This window comes from Episyrphus balteatus, chromosome 4, assembly GCF_945859705.1.
Source record: "Episyrphus balteatus chromosome 4, idEpiBalt1.1, whole genome shotgun sequence".
NCBI classification, from domain to species: domain Eukaryota; kingdom Metazoa; phylum Arthropoda; class Insecta; order Diptera; family Syrphidae; genus Episyrphus; species Episyrphus balteatus.
In genome coordinates, this window is record NC_079137.1 from 28,792,555 (window position 1) to 28,820,046 (window position 27,492).

At 31.1% G+C, this 27,492-nt stretch overlaps 1 protein-coding gene across 1 annotated transcript; it reads left to right on the forward strand.

Moving 5' to 3' along the window:
- The first annotated feature begins 2,931 nt into the window (after nt 1–2,931).
- On the forward strand, nt 2,932–25,902 carry LOC129918113 (growth factor receptor-bound protein 2). Its single transcript, XM_055998462.1, has 5 exons — nt 2,932–3,957; nt 18,288–18,385; nt 18,463–18,582; nt 18,669–18,834; nt 24,815–25,902. Exons 1-5 carry the CDS (start codon nt 3,880–3,882, stop codon nt 24,986–24,988), a joined length of 636 nt encoding a protein of 211 aa, XP_055854437.1. The 5' UTR covers nt 2,932–3,879; the 3' UTR covers nt 24,989–25,902.
- Nucleotides 25,903–27,492: the final 1,590 nt, after the last annotated feature.

The following is a 27,492-nucleotide window of genomic DNA, read 5'->3' on the forward strand; positions in this document are numbered from 1 at the left end:
TGGGCAAAACTGACAGTTCTGATTCTGAAAAAAGAGAATTTCTCTTCTGGTTTTAAAAACAGAATCAGAAGCAGAATCACTCACACATTCATAGATTTAAATGTCAGCAGTACAAAATGTTTGCAGCACAAATACAAATGAAATTTGGCGCGAATACACATATGTATGTATATGTGAAACATGTTAAACTCAAACAATACATTCACACCAAACTTCAGATTCTTCGGAATAAAAAAAAACTGTTCAATTGGGATTCCGAATCGAAGAACAATTCCGGATTGCCAATTAAAAACGCCATTACATTTTTCAAAAAAGAGTTGGTACCTATGCCATTTTTAAGAAATAATTAATTTAAACTTTAAAAAAAATTTCAAAATTTTTCACCAACCCGTCTTCAAAAAAATTAATTTTTCAATGAAATATTTTTAAAAATCCAAAAATCTATTTTTTTGAAAATGTTTAATGTTTTTGCACAAAAATTTTCGTTGAAAGCGGGCTAGTCTAGTAGGAGATATTCAGGAACCAAAATAACGGTTCTATGGGAGGTACCGTCAATAACGGTTCAAAAAATATTTTTTTTTTTATTTAAAAAGTTGAGTCTTGTAGCATTAACACACAAACATTTTAATCAAAATCGTTAGAGCCGTTTTTGAAAAAAATAATTTTTCTACTTCGGTTATATGGCAGGTAACGTTATTTTTGGTCCTAAAAAAAGTTCAATTTCTCATCTAGGGAATCACCCTAAACCGTTTACTACCAAGTTTGAAGAAAATAAATTAAGCTGTAGCTCGAAATACTACAGACAGACAAATAGACAGAATTACCGGACATCATCGTAATGTCATGTCTGAAAATTATATCGAGTTCGATTTTGCCGAATCCTAAATTTGCCCTATAGCGCTGTGCTATAGTATAGTAGTACGTCCAATATGAAATACCATAAGCTTTTTCGTCAATAAAATAATACCCGCAGTGTATAACACAATCTTTGCATTTTTTATTCATTCTTTATAATATTAGGAACATTTTGCAGTAATTTTTGTATTAAAAAAATAAATAAATTTAAATAAATTAAAACTATGAAAAAAGTATCGAAATTTATTTTGTTCATATCGTATGGACAAAATGACATATGTCATATGGACAAAACGACATATGACATTTTATATGAAAAAAATAAACAAATTAGTTGGCAAGAGTAGATTTTCAAAGGAAAGCTAACTTCAATATACCTAATACTTTGTATTGGACTTTAAAAACTTGTTGGTGTCCAGTGCACTTCATCTTAATGTAGCCTGCGCGACACCAAATGTTTTTTATGTTGCAAGCCCGCCCAATTTGTTTTCATTAGCAGCTTCAATGGTCCCCACATCCCCTGAACCATGATTTGCGGTCGGAAATTCGCTTATAGCTCAGTGGCATATTTAAAGTTAAAATTAAAAAAAAAGAACAACAACAATTTGTATGAAGTTGAAGGTATGTCGTTTTGGCCATTCGTAGGGTATGTCATTTTGTCCACATCGTAGTTTTGACACATTTTTATACAAAACACTGTTTTAAACCCTTATTTCATACAAAAATATTAATTAGTTTTAAACTATGTATTGTAAACTATCATTATAATTTATAACCAATAATTTAATCAAAAAAGCTACATACAACTCACCAAATAACAAAATTAGTCCAAACCCATTAAAAAAAAATAGTTCCTATAAACACACTTTACTTTATATTTTTGGTTTGCGGCTGTCAAATGAGTTGTTATTTTGACAAAATTTCAAATTTCATTGGTTTCACCTTCTGAGATAGGAGGTAGGGTTACATGTGGTACACATTTCAAGTTAAGGCTGGTATGTCATATTGTCCGTGTATGTCATTTTGGACGTATTTCCCCTACCTATATCGCTAATAAAAAAAAATATTAAACGTAAAAAAGAGAAAAGGCCCAAGTAACAATTTAGCTTTCATAAGGGTCAATGCAAGCTATTTTTTGGCTTTCATAACAAGAAGTACAGGTCTTATACAAATCATTTTGGCGCATTTTACCGAAATTGCATAGGACCTTCATTCACAGGTAATCCACAAGCTAATAGCTTGTGACAAACAGCTTAAAATGGCCTTGCGTAGGTTTTCCTGCAGAGGGTTTATCTAATGCACAAACCGGATTACTTGCGTAGGATGTTATAATAAGGCCTTATAGAAGTTGTTGAAGGTGTTGTAGAAAATGTTGAATTTATGCATAAATTTATGTGACGACAACTCTTTTATTTTAGAAAATAAAGGCTTTACTACTTTGGCCAGTTTGGTTAATTTTGTTAACAAAAAAAAACTTTGAAAGAAACGCTTTTTGCATTTTACAATTTCAAAAAAAAAATTTTAAATGTCAAACTTCAAATTCATTATGCAAGTCCGTATAATAGGTATAAATCTAACTAAAAATCTGGAGCAAATCCGGACTACTCCGTAGCGTAGTACTAGAACTACGCCAGAGTAAAATTCTGTTTGCCTTTTTCTACCCTTTAGTACTCTAATTGGAATGAAGGAAAACGACATAGCTATAAGCGATGTTTTTTAAAACATTCTATGAAATAATTGCACATTTCACCTAGTTACTGAACACATCCCATTTAACTTTTATTTCAAAAATACTCACATAAAAGGTTTGTGTATTTGCTATCCACCTATTGAACCATCTGCTATAATTTTCCATTTAACCTCTTTACTTCACTAGCGCCAAACAATTTAAAACAATTTCAAAACAAAACTATTTACACCATCAAAACATTTCCATTTCTTTTTCACTCCCACACATTACACATTTTTCTTTTCCAAAACGGTATACTTGTCTCACCTGCACATTCCAAGAAAAAGACAACACTATAAATGCGTCTACATCAATCAAGTTGAAATTTTAATGTGCGAGCGAGTAGTATTCACTGCAAGTGCTTGCTCTCAACCATACCGATACCAGCCGCTATTTCAATTTTCTCAATAATCTCAAAATTTTATATCCCCAAATCCAATTCATCGTAGTTACTATGGCGTTTGTTACGTGGAGTGCCTGCTTATTCTAATTTTTTTTTTAATTATAAAATTTTTTAACTTTCCACCCCTTAAATACACCGCCAATTGATTAAGTGAGCATTTATTTGACTAAAGTGAATTATTATATTTAAAAACCCGCCAATCCAATTGATATATAGAATTTCAAGTGCCAAAATAAAATCGTGAAAAATTCCTTTAAAAAAAAAAAAGAAAAAACTTGCCCAAATTTTGACTGAAAAAATTATTCACCTATTCTCATTCGCTCTCTCTCTTTTTAACACATCACCGTGAATAGTTGGCTAGACAAGGAACAACATTCATACGTTGCCAACCCATTCGAGTAATAAAAACGCACACAGTATTTTTTCTTTCGTTTTTATTTTATTTTAGTTGTTTTTTTTTTTTTTTTTATTGTATATATATATATTTTCGACCATCTACTCAAGAAAAACCAAAGGGGGGAAAAGAGTGTGACCACATAGACAAAACAAGAAAATCCCGAAAAGAATTTCCAAAAAGAACATCACTCACATTCGGCTCGGAGACGAGAGCAAGAGAGAAGGAAATAAGCACTTTTGCTTTTTTCAACACACACACCGAACCCAACACCCGCCGCTCGTTTGTGCTCGTCTAAACTAAACTCGTCGTGTCGCGGTGGTGTATCAAGTTGATTCGAGAAAAGAAAGATTTTTTTTTTAATATTAAAAAAAAACGCATTTTCATCGCGAATTTGTTTGAGTTAATGAAATATTTTTAATATTTTTTGTTGTGTGTGATAACAACTGAGAATATTATTAAAAAATAAGGAATTAAAAGGAGAAACAGTTTTTTAAAATGGAAGCAGTAGCAAAACACGATTTTTCAGCGACAGCCGACGACGAGCTCAGCTTTCGCAAGAGCCAAACTCTGAAGGTATGATGACCAAATGACTCATGGAATTATTGTTATATTATTTTGATTAAAGCATAGCTATTTCTATTGTACATATTTTGAAATAAATTTTATAAAATTGTTTATACTTCTATTTTTGTCGTCTCCAATCGAATTGAATAGTGTGCTAAAAAAAGGTGGTGGCTTGTAGCAGAAAGTAGATTTTTGTTCTATCGGCAAGTTGTCGTTGTCAGTCGGTCGGTTCGGTTGGTCTAGTCTATCGCTGCTCCTTTGTCTCTTCTGCTTGGTTAGGTTTTTGTTGGTGGTGCATCATTTAAACCGAATTGAAAGTACCCATTCTATGCAAACCAATGCAATGCACTACCTAGTCGAGTTGAGCCGCCTTTGCCTTGTTTTGCCTTGCTCTTGGCTGGGTGAACCTCGCTGCGCCGCCGGGGTCAATAACAATTGCTGCGGCTAGGTAGGGTGGGTGCTTGTTGTTGGGTGGACGTGGATGAGAACGTGGATAAAGAGAATAAAGTGAAGGACTTTCCGATTTTCTCGACTCGACTGCTGCTGAGTGCCGGCTAATAACAGTCAAAACATTTGGTATTGCTTTATTCAGTATATTATTATTTGTTCATCGTTGTATCTATTCTACATTCATACATTCTTACCACGACCCCTTGTTATATAGAATAGGTAAAGAAGGTGAATTGGGGATAGAATGACGAAGAAATTTCTTGGTAAAAGTTTTCGTATTATCTGTGGGGTTATTTTATTCTTTCATTCATTCATATATGGTAAAATGGGGGAAATAATAATGTTTTTAAAATTTTAGTGTTCAAAACATGTTTTCACTGTTCTTAAGTGTAACTTGAGCATATATTGGGGGAATTTCTAGCCTTGTTTTTGTTCTTCTATGACAGGGGAATAACAAATCCTTAGGGATCGGTTCAAAATGTTATCGTGTTTAATTTTAATTTTTAATTGTTGAAAATAATTCAGGTGAGATAAGAGGGTGGTAGGTAACCAAACATAGTTTTATTTGCTCAAAGTTGACTTTTAACTTTTTTTTTTAAATTTAGGCCGTGTCTGAATTGCGTTAAATTTTTGTACGACAGGTTAAATTTTGACCTTTTGTACAAAATGGGTTAAATTTTTGGTTTTTGGTATCCGAACTGCTTTAAAATAAAATGGGTTTAATGGAATTTTTGATTAAAATTCCTGCAAGATTTGGGAATTTCCCTAACCACTTTTGTATTTTTTTATTCAAGGAAATACATTTTATATACAATATCCAGTTTGAAATGTATAAAAATAAAAACTTGATTCTAATAAAGTATAGGTACAAATTTCTTAATTTGGTTTACTTTTATGTTTTGCATCGATTATATCCCCTATGATTTCGAAAAAAAAAATCCCACTGTGTTTAGTTTGCTTAAGCTTATACTAGTTTACAGCTAGCTGTCAACAAACTAAATAAAGGAAACAAAATAAAACAAAACAACTAATTCGCATTCATTTTCATTGAATTTCATTATATTTGCAATAAATAGGTATAGCTACATAATTATATAAATTAAAAATAATTTCAAATGCAATTTTTTCTCTCTCTTGAGAAACGTCAAAATTTAACCACTAGTGTCAAATTTTATTCTGTTCTGGAGCTGGGGAATTTTTAACCCATTTTAGTTACCACTCTAGTGTCATTATTTAACCAAACTTCAAGATTTAACCCACATTTTAAGGCCGTGTGCGAATTGCGTTAAAATGTTGGTTAAAATTTGACGTTTGGTTAAATTTTGACACTAGCGTGGTGAATAAAATGGGTTAAAATTTACCCAGCTGCGGAGCAGGGTAAAATTTGACACTAGTGGTTAAAATTTGACGTTTATCAAGATAGAAAGATCACAACAAAAACATTACTGTTAAAAAAAGAGCCAAGTTTTCTTATGTTGAAATTATGTTGGCACAAAAAGTACTGAAATGTAAAAGTGTACCAAGTTCTAAAGTTTGGGTTCAAATTCGTATCAATAAAATTTTGATTGTTCTCTTGACAATTTTCTTTTAATTACCGATTTTTAAAGTTATTTCAAAAATTGCCAAGTAAACAATCAAAATTTTATCGATACGAATTTGAACCCAAACTTTAGAACTTGGTACACTTTTACATTTCAGTACTTTTTGTGCCAGCATAATTTCAACATAGGAGAACTTGGCTCTTTTTTTAACAGTTTCACTACTTTTTGGTATGGCTGTAAAATTGAAAATCTCTATATTTGATGAAAATTCAGTGAAAATGGGCGGTTGCCACGCCCCCTGGCTGAAATTCTCAAATTTTTCCTTTTGTATACACCACAAGTCATATCACCGTGTAAAATTTCAAGTTTCTACATTAACGGGAAGTTCTCCATAATTTTTATGATCTGTCAGTGAGTGAGTCAGTCAGTTACGGTTTTTGCGATTTTTGAAGCCCTATATCTCAGAAACTACTCATCGTAAGAGGCTGAAATTTTATTTTGGGTTTGGTTTTGACCAGCTCAACAAATGTAGGGAGTTTTAAATTTCTAGCATCTTTGGTGTGGAAATTAGAGGGGGGTCGAAAATGGCCTGAGTTGTTTCCTGTAAATAAGGGTGTAGTGCCAAAGTTGCTAGAGAACTTGGCTGGGCACTACCGTGCCCTTTGATCAATATAGATTTGAAATTATTTTTGTTATAATGCGTTGATTTGTTTAAGGAATGTAAAAGTATAAATACAAAGTACTTCCTCAAATTATTATTCATCTTGAAAATGTACGAATTGGTTGTTTGTTTTTTATTTTTATATTTCTATTTTGTTGGCAGCTGGTCAACTATGAATAAGTATTCGAAGACTCAATAAAAAATGTCTTTTTAATCGTAATGAAGTGGAAAATTATCGATAAAAATAAAAAACTTAGTGAAATTGGGAATTTCTTACATATTTACACTAGAGTATTTAACTTTATATAGGTATTTTCAGATGCGTTTTGTTATAAAAAATAATTAATTGAATATAAGAAAAACCATTTTTGAGGGTAATTTTGTTTTATCTTGAGGGAAAAGTCCCATTTAACACATTTTAACCCAATTCGCACAGCAAAAAAATAAATTTAATCCCTTTTTCAACCAAATGTGAAAATTTTATCGTGGTAGAAAATTTAACATACATTTTAACGCAATTCGTACACGGCCTAACACAATTCGGACACAACCTGAATAGGTACCCACACATTTTGAATCCTATTTCAAACAATCAAAGACCAGTATTAGTATTGGGGGAATATGGGGAATGGCGTATTAGGTGGAGGGAATTTAACATGTTTTTATTTTTTTCCTTTCAGTATACCCACCTACATAGTATGTATTCATTTTTAACATTTGTAGAAAAAAAAAATTATAAATATCCTGCAGAACATTTTTTGGGCTCTTCAGTTCTTCAAAAATGGCAGAAATTCCCGACTTCACCGGTAAATTATTTTCTCTGAAGTTATTTTTATTATAATAAGAAGGGCCAAATCTGCGTTTTGAGGTGGGTGATCCGTTCCGTATCCCAAAAAACTTGTAATGATTTTTTCGGAGAGCATAGATAATGGGGAGAAGAATGTAAATGTGTTCCATTTTTCATTCCAAAATCTATCTGCCATATTCTGCTATTTGAAAGATTTCCTTCCTTTATCATGTTAAAATGGCTTTGAAAAACCTCTTATTTTCGAAAGCAAAGCGAAATTTCCGTCTGTTTTAGAAATTCGATTGAAAAAAAATTGTTTAAGATTGCAAACGCTTCTTATTTTAGACTTTCGCGTGAAGCGAATAGCAGAATAAGGCCGTATGCTTTTCATCGGAGTGAAGGGGGACAAGTGTAAGTCTTATAAAGAGCACAGGTTTTCAACTTTTACTTTGGTATTTTCTGCACTTGTCGTATTCCCACTTCCAAGTTCATTTTCTCGACAACTTCTCTTGCTGTAAAATTCTCACAAAGAATAGGTCTTTTAATGACATTTTTGACTCTCTGGTCGACCAAAGGCTTCCTTCCTGATCGTTTAAGCTTTAAGGTGACCATACTAGTCACCATTGTTAATTAAATTATCAATTACACAATTGGACCTTTCTAATCCACTACCCATTTCTCGGTTCTACAGGGATTCTCGCTTAAGCTCACTTATAATACAAAAATCAGCTATTCCTTTATACACGCCTGCTTTAACGCACATCCTATTTATTATACTTTATTACTGTATGTCACAGTGACAGGAGTGATCTTAAAGTCCAGGTATGGAATCAAATGTTTGTGGGGAAGATTTGGGGAGAGATTTGCTGAAGTCTATCTGACAACCCACGAACCTTTTAGAGAAGAGTCATAAATTTTCATCGAGTAAAATCTGCAATACGTATGGAGTAAGTGAGCTCTCCTAGACCTACGTTAAGTACCCAAAGATACAGCATGCGGCTCCAGTCACCCCTAGATTTGGTCCACAGTTTAGTCTGATTCAAGATAATGCAAGCCAGAGTGGTTGGTTTGACCACACACATATCCGGATTCAAATTCAATAAAACATGTCTAGGATAAGGTCCCGTGACTATTGTGGAAAACTCATTGATTGTTTTACTTCAATCACCAAAAAACGCTAATATTGCGTGTATTTTTGAGCAAAAAAAGTAATATTTTGAACCGAATATTGAGTACATATGACGAATTATTTGGAAGTCTTTTTCCAGTCATGATGGTGTTCCAGCATTAAACATGGTCATCCTGATAAAAAAATAAGCTTTGAACGGATATCAAAACCTCTTTATTTTATTTAAACTGTCTTGAGCATCTGATTTCTTCGCATTTGATCTCTGCTAAAGCTTTTTTAATCTCTTCTTCTTCATATGTTTGAAATTACTTCATCTTCCTAAACAGCCCGTGTTCTTTCTTTCTATCCCCATGAAGATTACATAGTTTGGACTTTTTCCAATATATTTTAAGAATTGACAAAATATTTCAATATGCTAAGCAAGCACTAGCAAAAAAGCTCCTTCCTATAAATCGGAGTTATAAATACAATAACTCAAAGAACCTATATGACATATTTCTCTGCTATTTAATTTATTCTCATCTCTTAAATGTAAATATATTACTCGTACTTAATTCCATACTCAATTAACTTTGTGTTTACCGAATTGTTTACTCAGTATCTTATTTCCAATCCATTAATTATGAATCAATATAACAGCAGTGTACCTACGATACCTTGGCAACTATTCTTCCGAACATTTTCTCATATTGCCTATCACCAAATGTAAATATCTAGCTTAACCCCATCTTAGACACCGGGGGTTATAATTAATATACTGGAATAAATTGTTCTGCTCGAATATTTCAAACAAAATATTCACTAGAGAGTGACCCGTCACCTCTAACTACTACTTTAGTTTGTCCTCCCACATCATTTGCTTTTATAACATGTAAATAATTTTCAATACATAATGAATATTGGTTTTGTCAAATTATAATTTCAAGTCTGTTTAATCCTAACCACACCAGATCGATATATTTGTTACCTTTTTGGTTATAATCTCTTCCCGATACAAAATACCAACATGAACTGAGGTTAAAGATAGGCAATAAAATATTAACAATACTCATCACGAACACTCCCACTGCGGCAGTCGCAGTAGAACTTTCATTAGGAGGATAACGAAGAGGGCGAACTATAAAAAAAAAAAAAACAATTAAGAATAGAAAACGAAAAGGCCAAAAATACATATTATTCAAGTTCCAATGAAATATTTTCCATAAATATCTGTGCAATAAAAACAAATCAAATAAGAGTATGGAGCCAGCTAACAATAGCTATATATAGATAGATAGAGACTTTTAACTAGAGTTGATGTTTCGGTTTTCAATTTTATTTTATCTACATATTTGCTTTGCAATTTGCGCACTTAATTTTGATTCGTGGGAAATGTGGAATTTTCCATTTGACTACTAAAAAAACACATTGATATTATCATACTTAAACATTGCATATCTAAGTACATACTTGGTTGTGCGACGAACGTGTCACCTAATGCTATTGACGATCGGGATTGGCGACTTGAATCTTATATAGGCCAACCGATACACATGACCGATCAGATGCAATATCTCATGCAAATACCAAAGTAAAGCTAGCTACTCGTTTGAATTATGAGATATGCAAATATTTTCTGTAACACCATGCTTCTAGCTTGCGGGGAGAATTACATTCTTATGATTTTGAAATTGAAAATTGATGTTAAAATTAAAAACAAAGAAAACAAACGCAAAGAGATAAAAAAAAGAAATTTTCAATCAGTTAAGGGAATACCCATGATTTTTACGGATTATGATTTTTACGTTATGATTTAATATATCAATAGACCTTGAACATGGAACACCTCTGTTTGTTAACACATCCGTCAACAGTTTGGAACCACATGAACCGTGTGTAAAAAACTTATAAGTTGATGACGTAAGTTTTTTGAAAATCGACGGAATATTAAATAAATAAATCAGATTCTTAATGAAAGTTTTATTTATTTTCTCATTGAAATAAAATCAGAAAATGAACGAAATTGTATTTACTTGCGATATATGTATGTATGTACAGTTGTGTTCAAAATAATAGTAGTGCCTGCAACAAAATAACATTTTTTTATATTTACGGTGCTTCTACGGTTAAAAATTTAATTTCTTTGATGTCAAAGTTTGTAACGGTCAATTACTAATAAATGTATCGTAGTTTTAAAATGAAAAAGAAGGTGCTAAATAATTTTTCATTGACCTTTGGTTGTTCTTTCTAATTTGACCTGTTCAAAATAATAGTAGTGAAAGTAATTTTTGAAGAATTTAAAAGCGTTTTATAACTTAGAATATTTATTTTTGGTTTAAAAGTAAGTACTCATATAATTTGAACAATTTTTCAACAAAAAACGATTTGTTTCGGTTTTAATCTATTTAAAGTTCGAAGAGCAAAACATTGCAGTTCGGTTAACGGAAACTTTTACGAAAGCTGCTTGAAGAAGGGAAAACCTACTTGGAAATTCAAGGTTATATTAGGATGCTCCCTTACAATGGTAGCCAATGCAATAAACTCAACGAAAGACCCGAAAAGCGCGGTAGAAAAAGAAAAAAGACCGTCGTAGATGACAGGCGTATTGTCCAGATGAGCTAAGTTGAGCCTTCTGCATCGTCGTTTCAAATCCAGAAGGCTTTAAGCCTGGATTGCAGTGCAGTGAACATTCGGAGGCGACTGTTAGAGGCTAATTTGTACGGTTGAAGTCCACGAAAAGTTCCGCTGTTAACAAAGAAATATGTTAAAATACTAAAATTTTGGACCCTTCATGTTTTACTATTTTCGTCGTATACTTTGGAACATATTCCGTATTGGGTGGACGTCGGACGTATTGTGGAGATCCAGTACCACCAAAGAGGACAAATTTGCTCTCATCAGTAAACAATATGTTACGCCATTACTTCGTTGGCCAGTTTATGTGGTATTTACAAACTGGATACGCTTTTTAATATGTTCCGCGGAACTTTTCGTGGACTTCAAGCGCAAAAATTAGTCTCTAACAGTCGCCTCCGAATGTTCACTGCACTGCAATCCAGGCTTAAAGCCTTCTGGATTTGAAACGACGATGCAGAAGGCTCAACTTAGCTCATCTGGACAATACGCCTGTCATCTACGACGGTCTTTTTTCTTTTTCTACCGCGCTTTTCGGGTCTTTCGTTGAGTTTATTGTATTGGCTACCATTGTAGGGGACCATCCTAATATAACCTTGAATTTCCAAGTAGGTTTTTCCTTCTTCAAGCAGCTTTCGTAAAAGTTTCCGTTAACCGAACTGCAGTGTTTTGCTCTTCGAACTTTAAATAGATTAAAACCGAAACAAATCGTTTTTTGTTGAAAAATTGTTCAAATTATATGAGTACTTACTTTTAAACCAAAAATAAATATTCTAAGTTATAAAACGCTTTTAAATTCTTCAAAAATTACTTTCACTACTATTATTTTGAACAGGTCAAATTAGAAAGAACAACCAAAGGTCAATGACAAATTATTTGGCACCTTCTTTTTCATCTTAAAACTACGATACATTTATCAGTCATTGACCGTTACAAACTTTGACATCAAAGAAATTAAATTTTTAACCGTAGAAGCACCGTAAATATAAAAAATGTTATTTTGTTCCATGCACTACTATTATTTTGAACACAGCTGTATATAAAAATTTTTCAAACGTAGTTACATAGAAAAACATTTTTTCTAAAAATTAAAACCATAACAAATTTTCTACCACTAGTATGAACAGAGAAATTAGCTTAAAACGGTCTCTGAATTCTAAAAAACGGGGAAAAATGTTGTACTTTAAGATTCAGACCACAAAATCTACACCCAATTTGGTGCTTGAGCAGAATGAAAAAATATTTTGAAAGAGAACAAGTACTACTCTATTTAGACCTGAGTGAAATTGAGTGAAAAATTACCAAGTAAAAAATCGTTGAAATCTGAAAACATTGAAAAACGGTTTTTTGACGATAACTTGAGATTTTGAGGGTCTATGAAAAATTTCAAGTGCCAAAATTTGATGTAGATACTCAGTAATACCTACAACCTCTGGTAAGTCACTTCCAAAGTAATTGACATTATTTTTATTTTGTAACACAGTGTAATCAGACACTAGTATATTTTTAATAGTTAGTTAGCACCAAGTCCTAACTCGTTCCGTGTGCGGTTTAAATTTGAGTTAACAATTCGGTTTGACAATTTCATTTAAACGCTGAACTGAGTCAAATTTTTATTTTAAGCTAAAAGCAATAATTCTCCCATTTAAACTAATGCAGCGTCTGGGTACATTTTTTGAAAAAAAAAACTGGTTCTGTACAGTTCTTTTTTATCAAACCTAAATTATTTAAAATGTTAACATTGTTATACTCTTATATGTAATTATGTTTGAACCGCTTTTTGTTTATCAAAATTTTTAAAGCCTAAATATTATTATATTATTAAAAGTCAATAGTTTGTCTAGTAATCTCTGTCACTGACGTCAACAGCATTACCAATAAAAATGTTTATGTGATATGTTTGATTACATAACTTGAAAAAAATGTAACAGGCGAAAATTGAAGCAGTCATATAAAATTGAAAAAAAAAAAAATACTTATCCCATTGAGAAAAACTAAACTCGATTATAATAGGTTAGGTAGTTCTCTTTGGAGAATTTTATTGCTCTATGAACATACATAGATAAAAATACTAGCATAAAGGCAAGTTGTTGTTTCATAAAAAAAACGGAATTAATTTATCTTTATTTCAAGTATAATCGGTTTTTTCTGTGAGAAGTTGGTAAACCCCAAATAAAATTAGTTGGGACTTTTTTTTGAATATGATCAAGTTTATTTTTGTCAATATTTCTCACACACAAAGTCAAAAACTAACTATACCGTCTTAACAAGAATTTCCTACTTTTTCAGATTTATTTCTAAAATGATTCGGATTCCTTTTTTGTGGGAAAATAAATGAGTACAATTTTAATTCAAAATATTCATGTAATACAAAAAAGGGGAACCTATACCCCCTTTTATGATTAAATCTGACGGCACAGGTTTTTGTACTTAAGGTATATTATATAAGGTATATCACACCTGCCATTAAATGATCCATAGTACACGATTGTTTGTATTTATTTTGTAATTATGAGTCTTCGTTGGCTGGGATATATCTAACGACGGAAACTTCATTCTGAATTGATTGCAACAATTTTAGCTTTTCATTTTCCGCTTTGAAGCAACTCGGTTGGTATTTGTCTATAATTTGTTTGAGAAAGCTTTTAAAATTCATTTTTTTGCAGTTTTGGAAATCCATAAAATAATTTCAGTTTTCAGACGTGTTTTTTGGTTTAATAAATAATAAAAATTTCCCTTTAAACCACAACAAACTAATTCTTTTGTTTATTCTTATTTAATCGTTTTTTTGTTGTTTATGGTGCAAAAATTTGACTGAGTTACTTACACAGTCAACAATAAAACACGACTAATATAATCACTTTGTCAGAGCTTTAAATAGTAACACAGTCATCCAAGCCACTTAAACCAGAAAGATAGAAAATCCCCTATATTCCCTTTTCTAAACATTAGTTTAGGTTGAAATATCATAACAAGGTTAAAGTTCACTGGAAAAATCAAAAGAAAAAATCTTCTTTGTTACTTGATACTTTTTTTCACCGAATGTCAAATCAATTGAAAATCTTAGCAAGGCCCAACAATTAAAACAATAACGTACGACCCAGTAGTACATTTCAGTTTTTGCTGTCTAGTGTCCATACCACTTGTCGAACGAGATATAATTTTACTTTGAAACATTTTTTTTTATATGTCTCGACTTGTTTGTGCTGTTAAGATATGCTTCTATTTATATTTATTTATTGTTGCAATTAAAAATAAACAACACAAGATATTCTGATAGAGGCAATGCGATAGAAAAAAAAGATGAAATGAGTCGTTTTTTATGTGCGGCAAGTTTCTGACCCAGTTATCTCATTAATGGATCTCCATTTGGTTCAACGACCCTTTTCCTTTCCATGGGAGAGTCATTACGCTGACTGGGCTAGATTACAGCAATACAATTTGTTCCCAACAATATTACGTTTATGGAGCTCAATTAAGCAATTTCAATATTTACTATCGATTGCGATGTAATTGAATAAAACAATATCGACAAATAAAACTTAACTGATTTTTGAACAGATAAGGTAACCACGGTACTTATTTGAGAAGGGATATTAAAAGAAACGTGATATACAGGTGATTAGATAGTTATGATATGATTATTTTTGATTTATATGTCGCAGGTCTTAAGCTAGCATAAAATCATATTACTAAAAGTATTATATAAAAATTCTATTAAAAGGAACTCAATTTACTATAAGAATCATATTTCAGTTAGTTTTTTACAATGCTTTTTTGTAAAACTACAAAAATAAGAAAAAATACAACTTTTTTTCCCATGTTATTTACATGGAAAATAGAAAATCAGAAATAGGCACCTCTAAATATTAATATTAAGAGCTCATCTTTTAAGAGACTTTTTTCTTCATATTTTCGAAAATGTTAGGCCTGTTTTTTATTTGAAAAAAAAAAGTAGCCTCAAAAAGACAGCCTAATACGCGTGCGACAGTGGACAAATATACAGGGTGCCCCCAGCCAGCGCCTCTCACAAATTATAGGTTACATCGGGTAGTTTTAAGGAGAAATACTTTCGTTGTAATTTTCCGTTTCGCTTCTTATTCCAGTTTAAACTATTTATATGATTTTTGTTGGTGCTTCTCTGTAATGACTCTATTTTTGAAAAACTACAACTAATTTTTTAACTTCTTATTTTATTCAAAAAAGAAGTATTATGTATTCTAATAGCCCAAAGAAGATTTTGGAAGTGGAGGTACAACCAATATGCGTTCGGATTAGAGCCTACGATTTTGTTCGTGTATTTAATTACACGTGTACCCGATACACGTGTACACGTGTATCTAAAAAACTTTTACACGTGTATCTTATTTACACGTGTATTTATTAAATACACGTGTATTTATATTTACACGTGTAAATACGAAACAAAATGATTTTTTTGCTTTTTGGGGGTAAAATAAAAGTTTTTAAAACTAAACAACTGAAGATTATTGTGCAAATAAATAGTTCGAATTGGAAAAATATTATTTGAACTTTTTGAAGACCTTATAAATAATTTATTCAAAAATTAAAAATAATGATGTGCCTTTTCATTAAAAAAAAGCTAATAAATTTTTCCAAGATATAATTGCATATTGCCTACTGTGTCTTTCTCAGAAGAAAGTGTACCAACTGTTACATGTTTTTTTTTTTTTTTTGTTAATCACCGTTTATTTGAAGATCATATGGTTTACTAAGTTCATAGTGAAAGTGTAAAAGGTGTTTTATAAATAAAGCGACAAATTCAATCAAAATAAATTTTAAAATAAAACTAAAATATGAAGCCAAGGAGTTGGGTATGGCAATATGCCCACCGAGAAGGGACAAATGCCTACTGTGACTTATGTAGTTCACAACAAAACAACCGTTTTTCTTGTCCCGGTGGAACAACCGGAGCCCTTGGACGGCATTTAAAGGGACTCCATGGAGTCAATTTAATTATTTTATATGTTTTGTTGCTTGGTAATCTAATCTAATCTGCTTTATTTTTTTACTTTTTAGTCGTATAATATTTGAAAGAAGATGATAATTTGCTTGGGTGGTATGAGCTCCCAAAGCCCCTCTCTTGCAATTTACCTACAAAAGCTTTTGCGATATTTAGAATGGGATAAAATAGATTTGGGGTGTTTCAACCCCCCAATGCCCCTCCCCTGAGTTCGGACCCCAAAATATTGCGTTGCAATCCAAACTTCATATGTGTACAAAGTTCAGTTCGATACGATAATGGGAATCGGGTCAAAATTTTTTTCCAAGATTTATATGGCTAGGGTTGAATAAGAATTTCCAATTAAATTTTCCGTGTAATTTCAATGTGTAAATCTAGCCAATAACCGCAAAAACCTGAACAATATCCTTTTCATTCAATATAATACATATTTTAGGAAATCGCCACCAAATCTACCTGTTCGAACGCTATTTACACGTGTAAATATAAATACACGTGTAAATATAAATACACGTGTATTTACAAATACACGTGCTTCGGCACGAATTATTTAAATACACGTGTAGCACGTGTACCTTAATACACGTGCAATAGTAGGCTCTAGTTCGGATATCGAACTGCAAAGACGTTTTGGCAAATAAAATTACGAGAGTTATACAGTTATGATAAACTCAAGATTCTTCTGATTCTTTGTACGAATTTATTGTCTTATAATGTAGAACACATTAGTGTGCATTTTACGCTCCACATAAAAATGCACATCCAATATTAACTTAACGAGTGATTGTTTAAAAATCCTAACATGACCACCATCATTTTTGAGTGGCTTTTAGCCAAATTCCGTATAACTTACTTTATCTCCTTCGTAAAAATCTTTAATTTGAGACCCTATAGCCTACTTAAGACCCTTCCACAAAGAGTGCAGTAGAAGTCGTTGGGTTAGCTGACTGCACTCAACTGGCGACCGGCACTCGACCAGTAGTAAGTGAGTGAGAATTTTGAGCATCATAGAAGTATCCAAGCAGTGCCACTCCTATGCATGGTATTGATCTTGGGCCGATAAGAAATGATCTAGAGTTATAAAAATTCCATGCGTTTATACTTTAAGTCATTTTTGTACCTATTCCTACAAAAATATTTATATTTCTATTTCTTCTGCTCTTTGATTGTTTCTATGACCTAGTTTTTACAATATGTACTTTGAAAAAACATTATATCTTCTAAGAATCGTTCACAATCCCCCAATACATACTCTCTATAAATATGTTTAATCCAAATAAAACTTCCATCACTCATATGTATTCCATTTAATTGACAAACAATAAATAATTGCCAATTCATCTGCCACGCAATAAATGCTCTTTCATCGTGTTGATTACTTTTAGTTGATTATGAAATTTTACGACCCACTTACTTTCTCCCCCACTCTTAAAATAACACAACAACTGTAGAAAGTGAATTTATCTGCAAGAAGAAAAAAAAATCGATTGGGTGGGTAAGGTAATTGGTGACAATGGACGAAGTCTCTTGATGAATAAAAATTCCATTGAAATCGAATTGAAAAAAATTTGTTTCATTTCTTTATTCAACTTGCACTTTATTAAAGTCATGTAATGGATTCATCAAAAAATCGATCTCGATCAAAAAATAGATAGCAGTACATATTTGTAGTATTTTAAAAATGTATTTAAGTGTGAAATATTGTTATATCAAAATTTAGTCTGTAGCTGTCGTAAAAGCACTACGATATTGTTTATACAACAATGTTCATAAACGACTAAAAAATGTATTCTTGAAATACTAAAAAATTGTATTACAAATCTAATCTACTGCAGAAGATATGTAGGTACCTTTGCTTTAATGGTTCAGATTTTTTAAAAGAACTTAAGAAGCAAGCTCTAGCGACTCGACATTCCACCTTATTATTTTCGGTATGCTTTTAAATAAATGAGGCGAATAAATATTTGACCCAGAAATATCTGGTCATTCACAAAAAAGAAAGATATTTCAGATTTTTTGTTTGTATTTTCTACGCAAATCTTTGTTTTGACAAAACACGCCGGATATCTATTTTGGCACCTAAGAAGAGAAGTTTAAACGTTTTATTTTCTATTTTCAATACTATGGTAATATATTTGTTTATTAAATTGTTTCTGTTATTTTTCCATTTTCAGATATTAAATATGGAAGATGACTCAAACTGGTATCGTGCTGAGCTCGATGGCAAAGAGGGACTCATACCTAGTAACTATATAGAAATGAAAAATCACGAGTAAGGGCCAAGGAACTTGTCTTGTATTTACGAATTTTATTAATCTTTTTTTTTATTTCTTATCTCTATCCACCCAGTTGGTATTATGGACGAATAACGAGAGCAGATGCTGAAAAATTATTGTCAAACAAACACGAAGGCGCTTTTCTAATCCGAATTAGTGAATCAAGTCCCGGAGATTTTTCATTATCTGTAAAGTGAGTTGGATTGGTCTTTTGTTGACGTAGAGAGTAAGGGAGTCGACTGTATTATTTGTATAAACATTTTTTTTTTTTGCCTACAGATGCCCCGATGGTGTGCAACATTTTAAAGTTCTACGTGACGCACAAGGTAAATTCTTCCTCTGGGTGGTTAAATTCAATTCATTGAATGAGTTGGTTGAATACCACAGATCGGCATCAGTATCAAGATCACAAGATGTAAAATTGAGAGATATGATCCCAGAAGAGGTATGTATAGACTAGAATAGGTTAATAAGCTAATAAGCGTAGTCTATTTGCCATGTGCAAACGTAAAATGAATCACTCATTAGGATAATTGTTGTTACTTTCTTCGTAGCTTTTGTAATAAACAAGCAATTAATTTGCTATTGCAGTGGTTATTTATTTATTTTTAATTTTAAATCAATTAGAAATACATTATGATTCCTGTAAAATTCTTTAATTTGAATCTGCAACTGTAACTTAATTGTTCTTTATTCAATCGCAAATAACTTCAATGATAATGACTGTTACTTTCCACAATTAAATGTGTTTTCTTTTATATGACAAACAATTAAGACGAAATTATCGTCGCAATAGATATTATTAAGGAGAATAGTTGCTTAATTAATTTATTATTTTTATGTTTCTCATCAATAAACTAAATTTCTTCGAATATTAGAAACTAACAATATTTAACTTACCATAATAATTCATTTAAAAAATCATTCATAATGCTCGTACAAATTTAAACTAACGCAATAGCGTGCAAAAGCTCAATTTGAATCGATAACCAAACCTTTACATGTGAAATGTGTGACACATAGCCCATTAACATTATTATATTCGTAGTATTAGACGCTTAATCATCAATTTTTATTATGAACTAGCGCCAACGGAAATAGTTTTAAACATGAATTAAATACATTTTTATATTTTGTTCGTTTTGAAAAACTAATGAATAGCATAACTCAGTAAAATTTAAGGCACATAGAATTTAAGGAAACCTTATCAAAATACGCTTCATTTTTTTAGCGTTTTTCGAAGTTTAGTTCTTTTTTTTCACTCTATTAATTTGTACTCCTTTTTCTGGAGTGAAAGAACATAATGAGAGTAATTTTTTTTTTTTGTTGTAATTGTGTGTGTGACAAGGCAAAAATGGAGAATTTCCTTGAAAAAAATAGTGATAACAGGCCTAGGGAAAAATTTTATGAGTTGAAAAAAATTTTTAGGGTCACTGAATCCAAATCCGAAGCCCATTTTACTTCATCAGGTCAGGTTTTCAAGATAACCTCAAAAAATGTCACAGCCTCAAAAAAATGTTTTCTTTGATCTGGGAGTGCGACTATGTTTAATACATGTTTTTTGGGTCGCTGAAACCAGATTCGAAGTCTATTTTATCCTATCACTTCGAGTTTTTGAGATAACCTCAAAAAGGTAACGAACAGCTTTTTTGAGGTTATCTCGAAAACCTGACGTGATAGGAAAGAATAGACTTCGAATCTGGTTTCAGCGACTCAAAAAACATATATTTAATATAGTCGCACTCCCAGATCAAAACAAAAAAATTTTTTTGAGGCTGTGACATTTTTTGAGGTTATCTTGAAAACTTGACCTGATGAGGCAAAATGGACTTCGGATTTGGATTCAGCGACCCTAAAAACCTATGAATTCCTTTAAAAAAATGACTCAAAACATTATAAAAGGTTTGAGATAGTCATCGAAAAAAACCCGCTATCTTAAAAACTGTCCATTTTTTTACTTTCTGCCCATATCGACTTTTGATCAAGACAATTTCACCGAGGGCCACTTCCCATACAAAATGTGCGGGGTCCTTTGACAGCTATTTTCTTTGGTTTTATTTTGTTCTTGTTTTCGTATGACGTCTTCTACAGGAACACAACCGTCGAAGCAGACTGCGCGACCGACGAAATAAATTAAAGCAGAACAGCAAAAAAAAGAACAAGATCAAAGAGAAACGTCAAAAAGAGTCACAAAATTTTTTACCGGAGACTCACGGTAGAACATTATTCTTCCCTTTTTTTTTAATTTTGTTTCTCCCTTGCTCTTATGTGCGTCTCGCGCTTTGCGTCTTTGTGTAGAAGCGGACTTAGTTTTACTTTTGGTATATTTTTCATTATACTTCTGATCGGTATTTTTCAGCTTGATTGACACACACCCTTAGTTTGATAATTGTAAAATAAAAATATTCCATCATCGCAGAAAAAAAATGTAATTTTTTTTTATCTGACACAGGATTTTTTTTGCTGATGAAGAACACTGGCTGAAAAAAATGAATGAGTGAATTCTTGAGTGAAACCAATCGAAAACGACATTAGTGGAAAAGTAAAAAAAAAAAATTATTTAACTACACCGGCACACAAAAAAAAAGTGTCATGTACCAGGAACCAGACCTATCTTTCTATATGTTTTTGGGCACGCTGAATCCGAATTTCAAGTCCGTTTGGTGATTTTAAATGCTTATTTTATTTTTAACTCAAAAAAAATTTCTGACAACTTATCTTTTGTATTTAAAAGTTTGAACTTTATTTTAAATGTTAATATTATCCTTATGTATGGAAGTATCTATTAGGTAATAGTCCAAGCGGCGACCGTCGAGTTACTTAGCTCATAAGGTTAGAGGTTAAAATTAGTGTCAAATGAAAGATAAGTTGATACTGAAAATGAAAAAATAGGGTTGCCACTTCTAAAATGGGAACTCCCATGTGGCAACCCTATTTTAAAGGAAAAATTGCCACATAACTAATACATTCATATCTTTGTTGTTTGGCCAGATAAAAAAAATTTGAAATGTCAAACGAAAGTCAAAATAGTAAAAAAAAAAAATAAAATAATATAAAGAACGTAACCCTACAAATGTGGCAACCCCATCCAAATGAAAACAACACTGACAAAAATCTTCTTTGAACAAAACAGTATAACTTTTTATGCACTAGAAAGCTAAACCATACACCATATTTTTGATAATACTCTCTTCTATCTAAAAAATGTCGGGTGCCACCTCGCAAATGCAGACAAGTACTCGGCAACCCTACTCAAATGCTAAAAAACGCAAAAATCACTTGTTTTTTGGCCAAAGTGTATAATATTTGATAGAGTTAAAGGCTATAAAATACATCATGTTTAGCTTTGACTCTCTTCTATCTAAAAAACGTCGGCTGCCACCCCGCAAATGCACACAAGTACTCGGCAACCCTATCCAAATGCTAAAAAAACACTAAAATCACTTGTTTTTAGGCCAAAGTGTATAATATTTGATAGAGTTAAAGGCCATAAAATACATAATGTTTAGCTAAGACTTTCTTCTATCTAAAATATGTCGGGTGCCACCCCGCAAATGCACACAAGTACTCGGCAACCCTATCCAAATGCTAAAAAAACACTAAAATCACTTGTTTTTAGGCCAAAGTGTATAATATTTGATAGAGTTAAAGGCCATAAAATACATAATGTTTAGCTAAGACTTTCTTCTATCTAAAATATGTCGGGTGCCACCCCGCAAAAGCAGACAAGTACTCGGCAACCCTACTCAAATACTAAAGTACTCGGCAACCCTACTCAAATGCTAAAAAACGCAAAAATCACTTTTTTTTTTGTCCAAAGTGTATAATATTTGATAGAGTTAAAGGCTGTAATATACATATAACCTTTTTTAGATAGAAGAGAGTCTTAGATAGAAGAGAGTATATAAAATATGGTGTAGGGTCAGTGTTGTTTTCATTTGGATGGGGTTGCCACATTTGTTTGGTTACATACGTTCTTTATATTATTTTTTTTACTATTTTGACTTTTGTTTGACATTTCAAAAGTTTTTTATCTGTCCAAGCAACAAAAATATGAATGTACATATTAGTTATGTGACAATTTTTCCTTTAAAATAAGGTTGCCACGTGGAAGTTAACATTTTAGAAGTGGCAACCCTATTTTTTTATTTTCAGTATCAACTTATCTTTCATTTGACACTAATTTTAACCTCTAACCTTATGAGCTAAGTAACTCGACAGTCGCCTCTCCGACTATAAGATTTGAATTCATAAAAACTAAAACTGTGGGTTTAACAAAAAAACTTTCTAAATGGACTTGTTTAAAAATAATAATCGATTTAATTATGAATTTGAACTTAAAACATGTAAAAATAACAAATACAAGTTTTCAGTAACTTGAAAGAAAATCAGATCTTCTGAGATGAGCCCTTAATGAAATAATCTCGAAATGGGCTATGATGTTAAGTAAAAAAGGCATTAACATAAAAAAATGGGCAGCTGACTCTAACCGGAGCACCGATTGGCACTCCTATTTATTGTCTTTTACTACGAAAAAATAAATATACATAGCATATTTTATGAAAATTTTTTTTCTGTTATATGGTAATTTCAAACGAATGTTGTTGATGTGTTTAGCGAATTAATAGCACTAATAGCCACACTCTCAACACATTTTTACTACCCTTTCCATATTTTTTTGGACCGTGCGTCTGCAGGGATGCATGTGTGTTTGTCTTGTTTGAAATTTTATGCTTTAACTTTCACTATTTGTCATTTATATAAAAAACGAAAATCTGCATTTAATTCGGCATGATTCCTATTCACCAAAAAATCAAACAATTTTAAGCATTTGAGTTATTGTATCAAAAGAAAGGTATTCAGTAAAGATATCCAAAAAATTGTTTCGACATAAATGGCATAAAAAATCATTAATGAAAGGTTTTTTCTCGTTATATACATTTTGGGGAATTAAGAAAAACAAGTCTTTGTGAACATCAATCATTTTATTATTACATATCATATATTGGATTTCAAAGACGATCTTCGCAAAAACCCGATTTTACTTTTGCACTAAAATTGATTTTACCTATATATATTTGTTAAGTAATTCGAAGTTCTCTGAATCCGATTGTAAAGGAATAAATTGCAAAACCTGTTTTTGATTTTTAAATCTGCACATGCTTAGCCCTAGTTTACAATTTGAATGTTTATAACTTTTTTCCAAATCATTCATTCAAGCTGGGATGAAAAGTCAGTGCACAAAATTAATTTTTCTTGACGTTTTTTGCATTTATTTCATCAAAACGATTTAGATGATTTTCCGGAGGTTCGCGTAAGCCCCAAAGATTGGTTATTGCATTATTTTGCGTGCGGTAAACTAGGGTTTGAGATGTTTTTTTTAAGGGCGACAATGGAACAATATATGTATGTATGTAGTGCTTGGCTGCTTGTTTGGGTTTGAAAATCGTTTTAGGCAGCATTCTTTTATTTTTCGGTCTGCTTAAATGGCAACCTGTAGGAAATTATGAAATTCTCTATACTGCCATTTTTTGCCGTTCCATATAAGTAGGATTTTAAAGACCTTATGTTTCAAAAAGACTTCATCGTAAGTTAATTTAACAGAAAAAAACTTTTTTTAAATATGTCTTATTTCTAAATTCTTCCGTTAACTTTTTATTTTTGGAAAGAATTACTTAGTTTTATGGTGATAAACGAAACTGCAACTAGAAACTAAAAAATATTGTAACAGGTTACCAACGTCATTTAATCAGGGTAGTACATCAAAATTATCTACACCGAATTTTAAGCAAATTCATTCATACTTGTAGGTCTTCGCTCTATGTACAAATGAACGCACAGACTGGCGGACGGTATGGCACTTTTTTGTACTCTTCCAACTTCTTAATTTAAATTTTTAATGGCATATTATAGCCTATAAAGCAAGCAAAAACATGTTAAAAAATCAAAATAATCCTCAAGTGTCACGTTTCTAGTTTTCGTTTTTTTCCTAGGTGTCAATCGTTTTGATCAAAATTTAAATAGTTGTTTCTAATCAAGTACCGTCGTTTTTTTCAGTTTTTTTCGCATAAGTTTTTCTGAGATGAAACAATAATTGAACAAGTCATAAACTGCTTTGCTTGGGTTTAAGAAATCTTTCGGTATTGTTTACGGATTATAAACAACACGTTAACGCAAAATCTATATATTCCTAACTCATTCTATGTACATAAAAAAGCTTCATAAACAAAAGAATATTTTCACAGCTGTTAGTATTTTATGTTGAAACTTGAAAACATAAAATATTTTATTATTTGTTTACTTTTAACTTGCCATCCATACAAGCAGTCTAATATTGTTTTAACAAATTAAACATCTCCAACCTCCATAATTTTGTGTTTCTTAAAACATTGTCTCATATATTTTTGTTTTCTTTTTTTTTTCAGATGCTCGTCCAAGCTTTGTATGATTTTGTGCCACAAGAATCCGGTGAATTAGATTTTAGACGTGGTGACGTCATCACAGTCACTGATCGTTCCGATGACAATTGGTGGAATGGCGAAATTGGCAACAGGAAAGGAATTTTCCCAGCAACATATGTCACGCCATACCATTCATAATAGGATTCACACAATCGTAGTAGCAGCAGCACCATTTACCACTACCAATTTTTGAGCCGACCCACATACTTCTATATGTATTATTATTTATCACACAAAATAATAAACCACACGAAGATGATAATGAGAACAAGAAGAAATTCTTAAACAACAATAAACTATGAATATATTTTGTTCATGGTTTTGGATAATAATAATCAATGCGTCGTATTTTTCTCTTCTTACATTTTTTTTTTATGGACTGCAAAATATTTTTGTTTTTATTTAAAGATATAGCCTCACAGAAAAATTAGTTTTTAAGTTCAAATAATAGTCGATACAAACGAGTGTTATGTTGTTAATCTATTTAAATATGTATTTCTATCGTTTCTGTTTTTTTTTTTTTTTGTGTTTTATTTTTAAATATAATTTTATTCTTCTCCCTCTTAATATATCTACAATATTTTTTGAGCATTTTTATCTCGCACACTAGCACTTTACTTTTATTTATTATTTTTATTCTACATTTTACAGACACAGAACAACAAAATATTTAGGTAAAAAATAAATAGTTTTTTGTATTACATTTTTATATATAAAAAAACAAAAAATACATTTAGTACTCAACGTAAATATTAATTCAAACAAAAAATTAAGAGGAGACCCTTACAAATAAAAACAGAATATAAAGATTTTTATATTATTAATTTTACAACTAAAAAAAATCATAAGTCATAAATAATCTTCGTTTGATTTGTTTTTGATAGTGTTTAAAATAAAAACAAATATAGGGAATACAGAATAAAACAAAAGGAAAAAAAAGAAAATTTTCATCTCGGACTACTGTATTTGTTTATTGCAGTTGTTTATCATCAGTTTATTATCAGTTTTATTTTGCTATCAAAAAAATAATCAACATACAAGTCTAAAAAAATATATATATATTTCAAATATGGAAAAAAAAATTATAAGTAATAAAATCTAGCTTAAGAAAAAACTAACTATATTCATATACAGGGTGTCCCACAGTCACCGCCCCAAATAAAAACCATGGATTCCTGAGGTCATTTTAAGTCGAAAAACTTAAGAGGTAATTTTCTCGTTTTCGTCCCGTTTTCGAGTTACCAAGGTTTTTATGATTTTTGCTCTCTTGTCCTTTAACTGGCCTTATCTTTGCCAAACTACGTTTGATTTGAAAGATTTTTTTTACGACCAATCAAGAAATTATTACAGTTTTAATTTGTCTCAAAACTTTTTTTCCTGCGGACAACCGTTTCTCCACAATTTTGCATCAAACACAATTTTCTTCGTTTTTAAGTTGTTTTTTACACTTTCATATCATTTAAGTCAAAAAAAACACGTTAATGAGTATTAATTTTTTGTGCTTTTTATTAAAGCCCCGTTTATTTTCATAAAGAAAATAAGTTTTATTTCATAAAAAAGGCTACTGAAAGTAATTAAAAAAAAAAAAAACAAACTGAGTGAATTAAAAAAAATAATAATTTTTAAATAAAAAATTAATTTAAATGAATTAAAACTTTTTCTGAGCTTTATCTATTTGTTCTTTTCTTAACCACAATAGCTCAGAGAAAGTTTTTAATTCATTTAAATTAATTTTTTATTTAAAAATTATTATTTTTTTTAATTCACTCAGTTTGTTTTTTTTTTTTTAATTACTTTCAGTAGCCTTTTTTATGAAATAAAACTTATTTTCTTTATGAAAATAAACGGGGCTTTAATAAAAAGCACAAAAATTTAATACTCATTAACGTGTTTTTTTGACTTAAATGATATGAAAGTGTAAAAAACAACTTAAAAACGAAGAAAATTGTGTTTGATGCAAAATTGTGGAGAAACGGTTGTCCGCAGGAAAAAAAGTTTTGAGACAAATTAAAACTGTAATAATTTCTTGATTGGTCGTAAAAAAAATCTTTCAAATCAAACGTAGTTTGGCAAAGATAAGGCCAGTTAAAGGACAAGGTAGCAAAAATCATAAAAACCGTGGTAACTCGAAAACGGGACGAAAACGAGAAAATTACCTCTTAAGTTTTTCGACTTAAAATGACCTCAGGAATCCATGGTTTTTATTTGGGGCGGTGACTGTGGGACACCCTGTATATATATATATTTACTACAGATGAAGAAAACACTATAAGAAAACAACACCAATATTAATATTATTATTAAATCAGATAAGCATTAATTTAAATGTATTTGCAATTTATTTTATGTGTGCTTTCTTTTTAAATAGCAGTTGCTCGTACCATTAAATAAACAAAAATATATTTTATTTATAGCTAAGCATTTTCGTTTGCTTTCAATTATCATCACAACATACATACATACAAAATCACTAGCCATCAACCGTAGTTATATATTTAACAAAGTAAAGCACAATGTTTCTGTTTTCGAACCACCACTCTCTCTCCATAAAATGTTTTATCAAACTTAGTAGGATATGGTTATGTTTAGGATTAGACTTATGGTTATGGCCCATTTATAAAGTAAAATTACGTGGCTGAATG

Coding starts and splice junctions, on each gene's coding strand:
- LOC129918113 (XM_055998462.1), top strand. CDS start 3,880: ATGGAAGCAGTAGCAAAACACGATTTTTCAGCGACAGCCGACGACGAG. Junction 18,386..18,462: donor ATAGAAATGAAAAATCACGA/GTAAGGGCCAAG, acceptor CTATCCACCCAG/TTGGTATTATGGACGAATAA. Junction 18,583..18,668: donor GATTTTTCATTATCTGTAAA/GTGAGTTGGATT, acceptor TTTTGCCTACAG/ATGCCCCGATGGTGTGCAAC.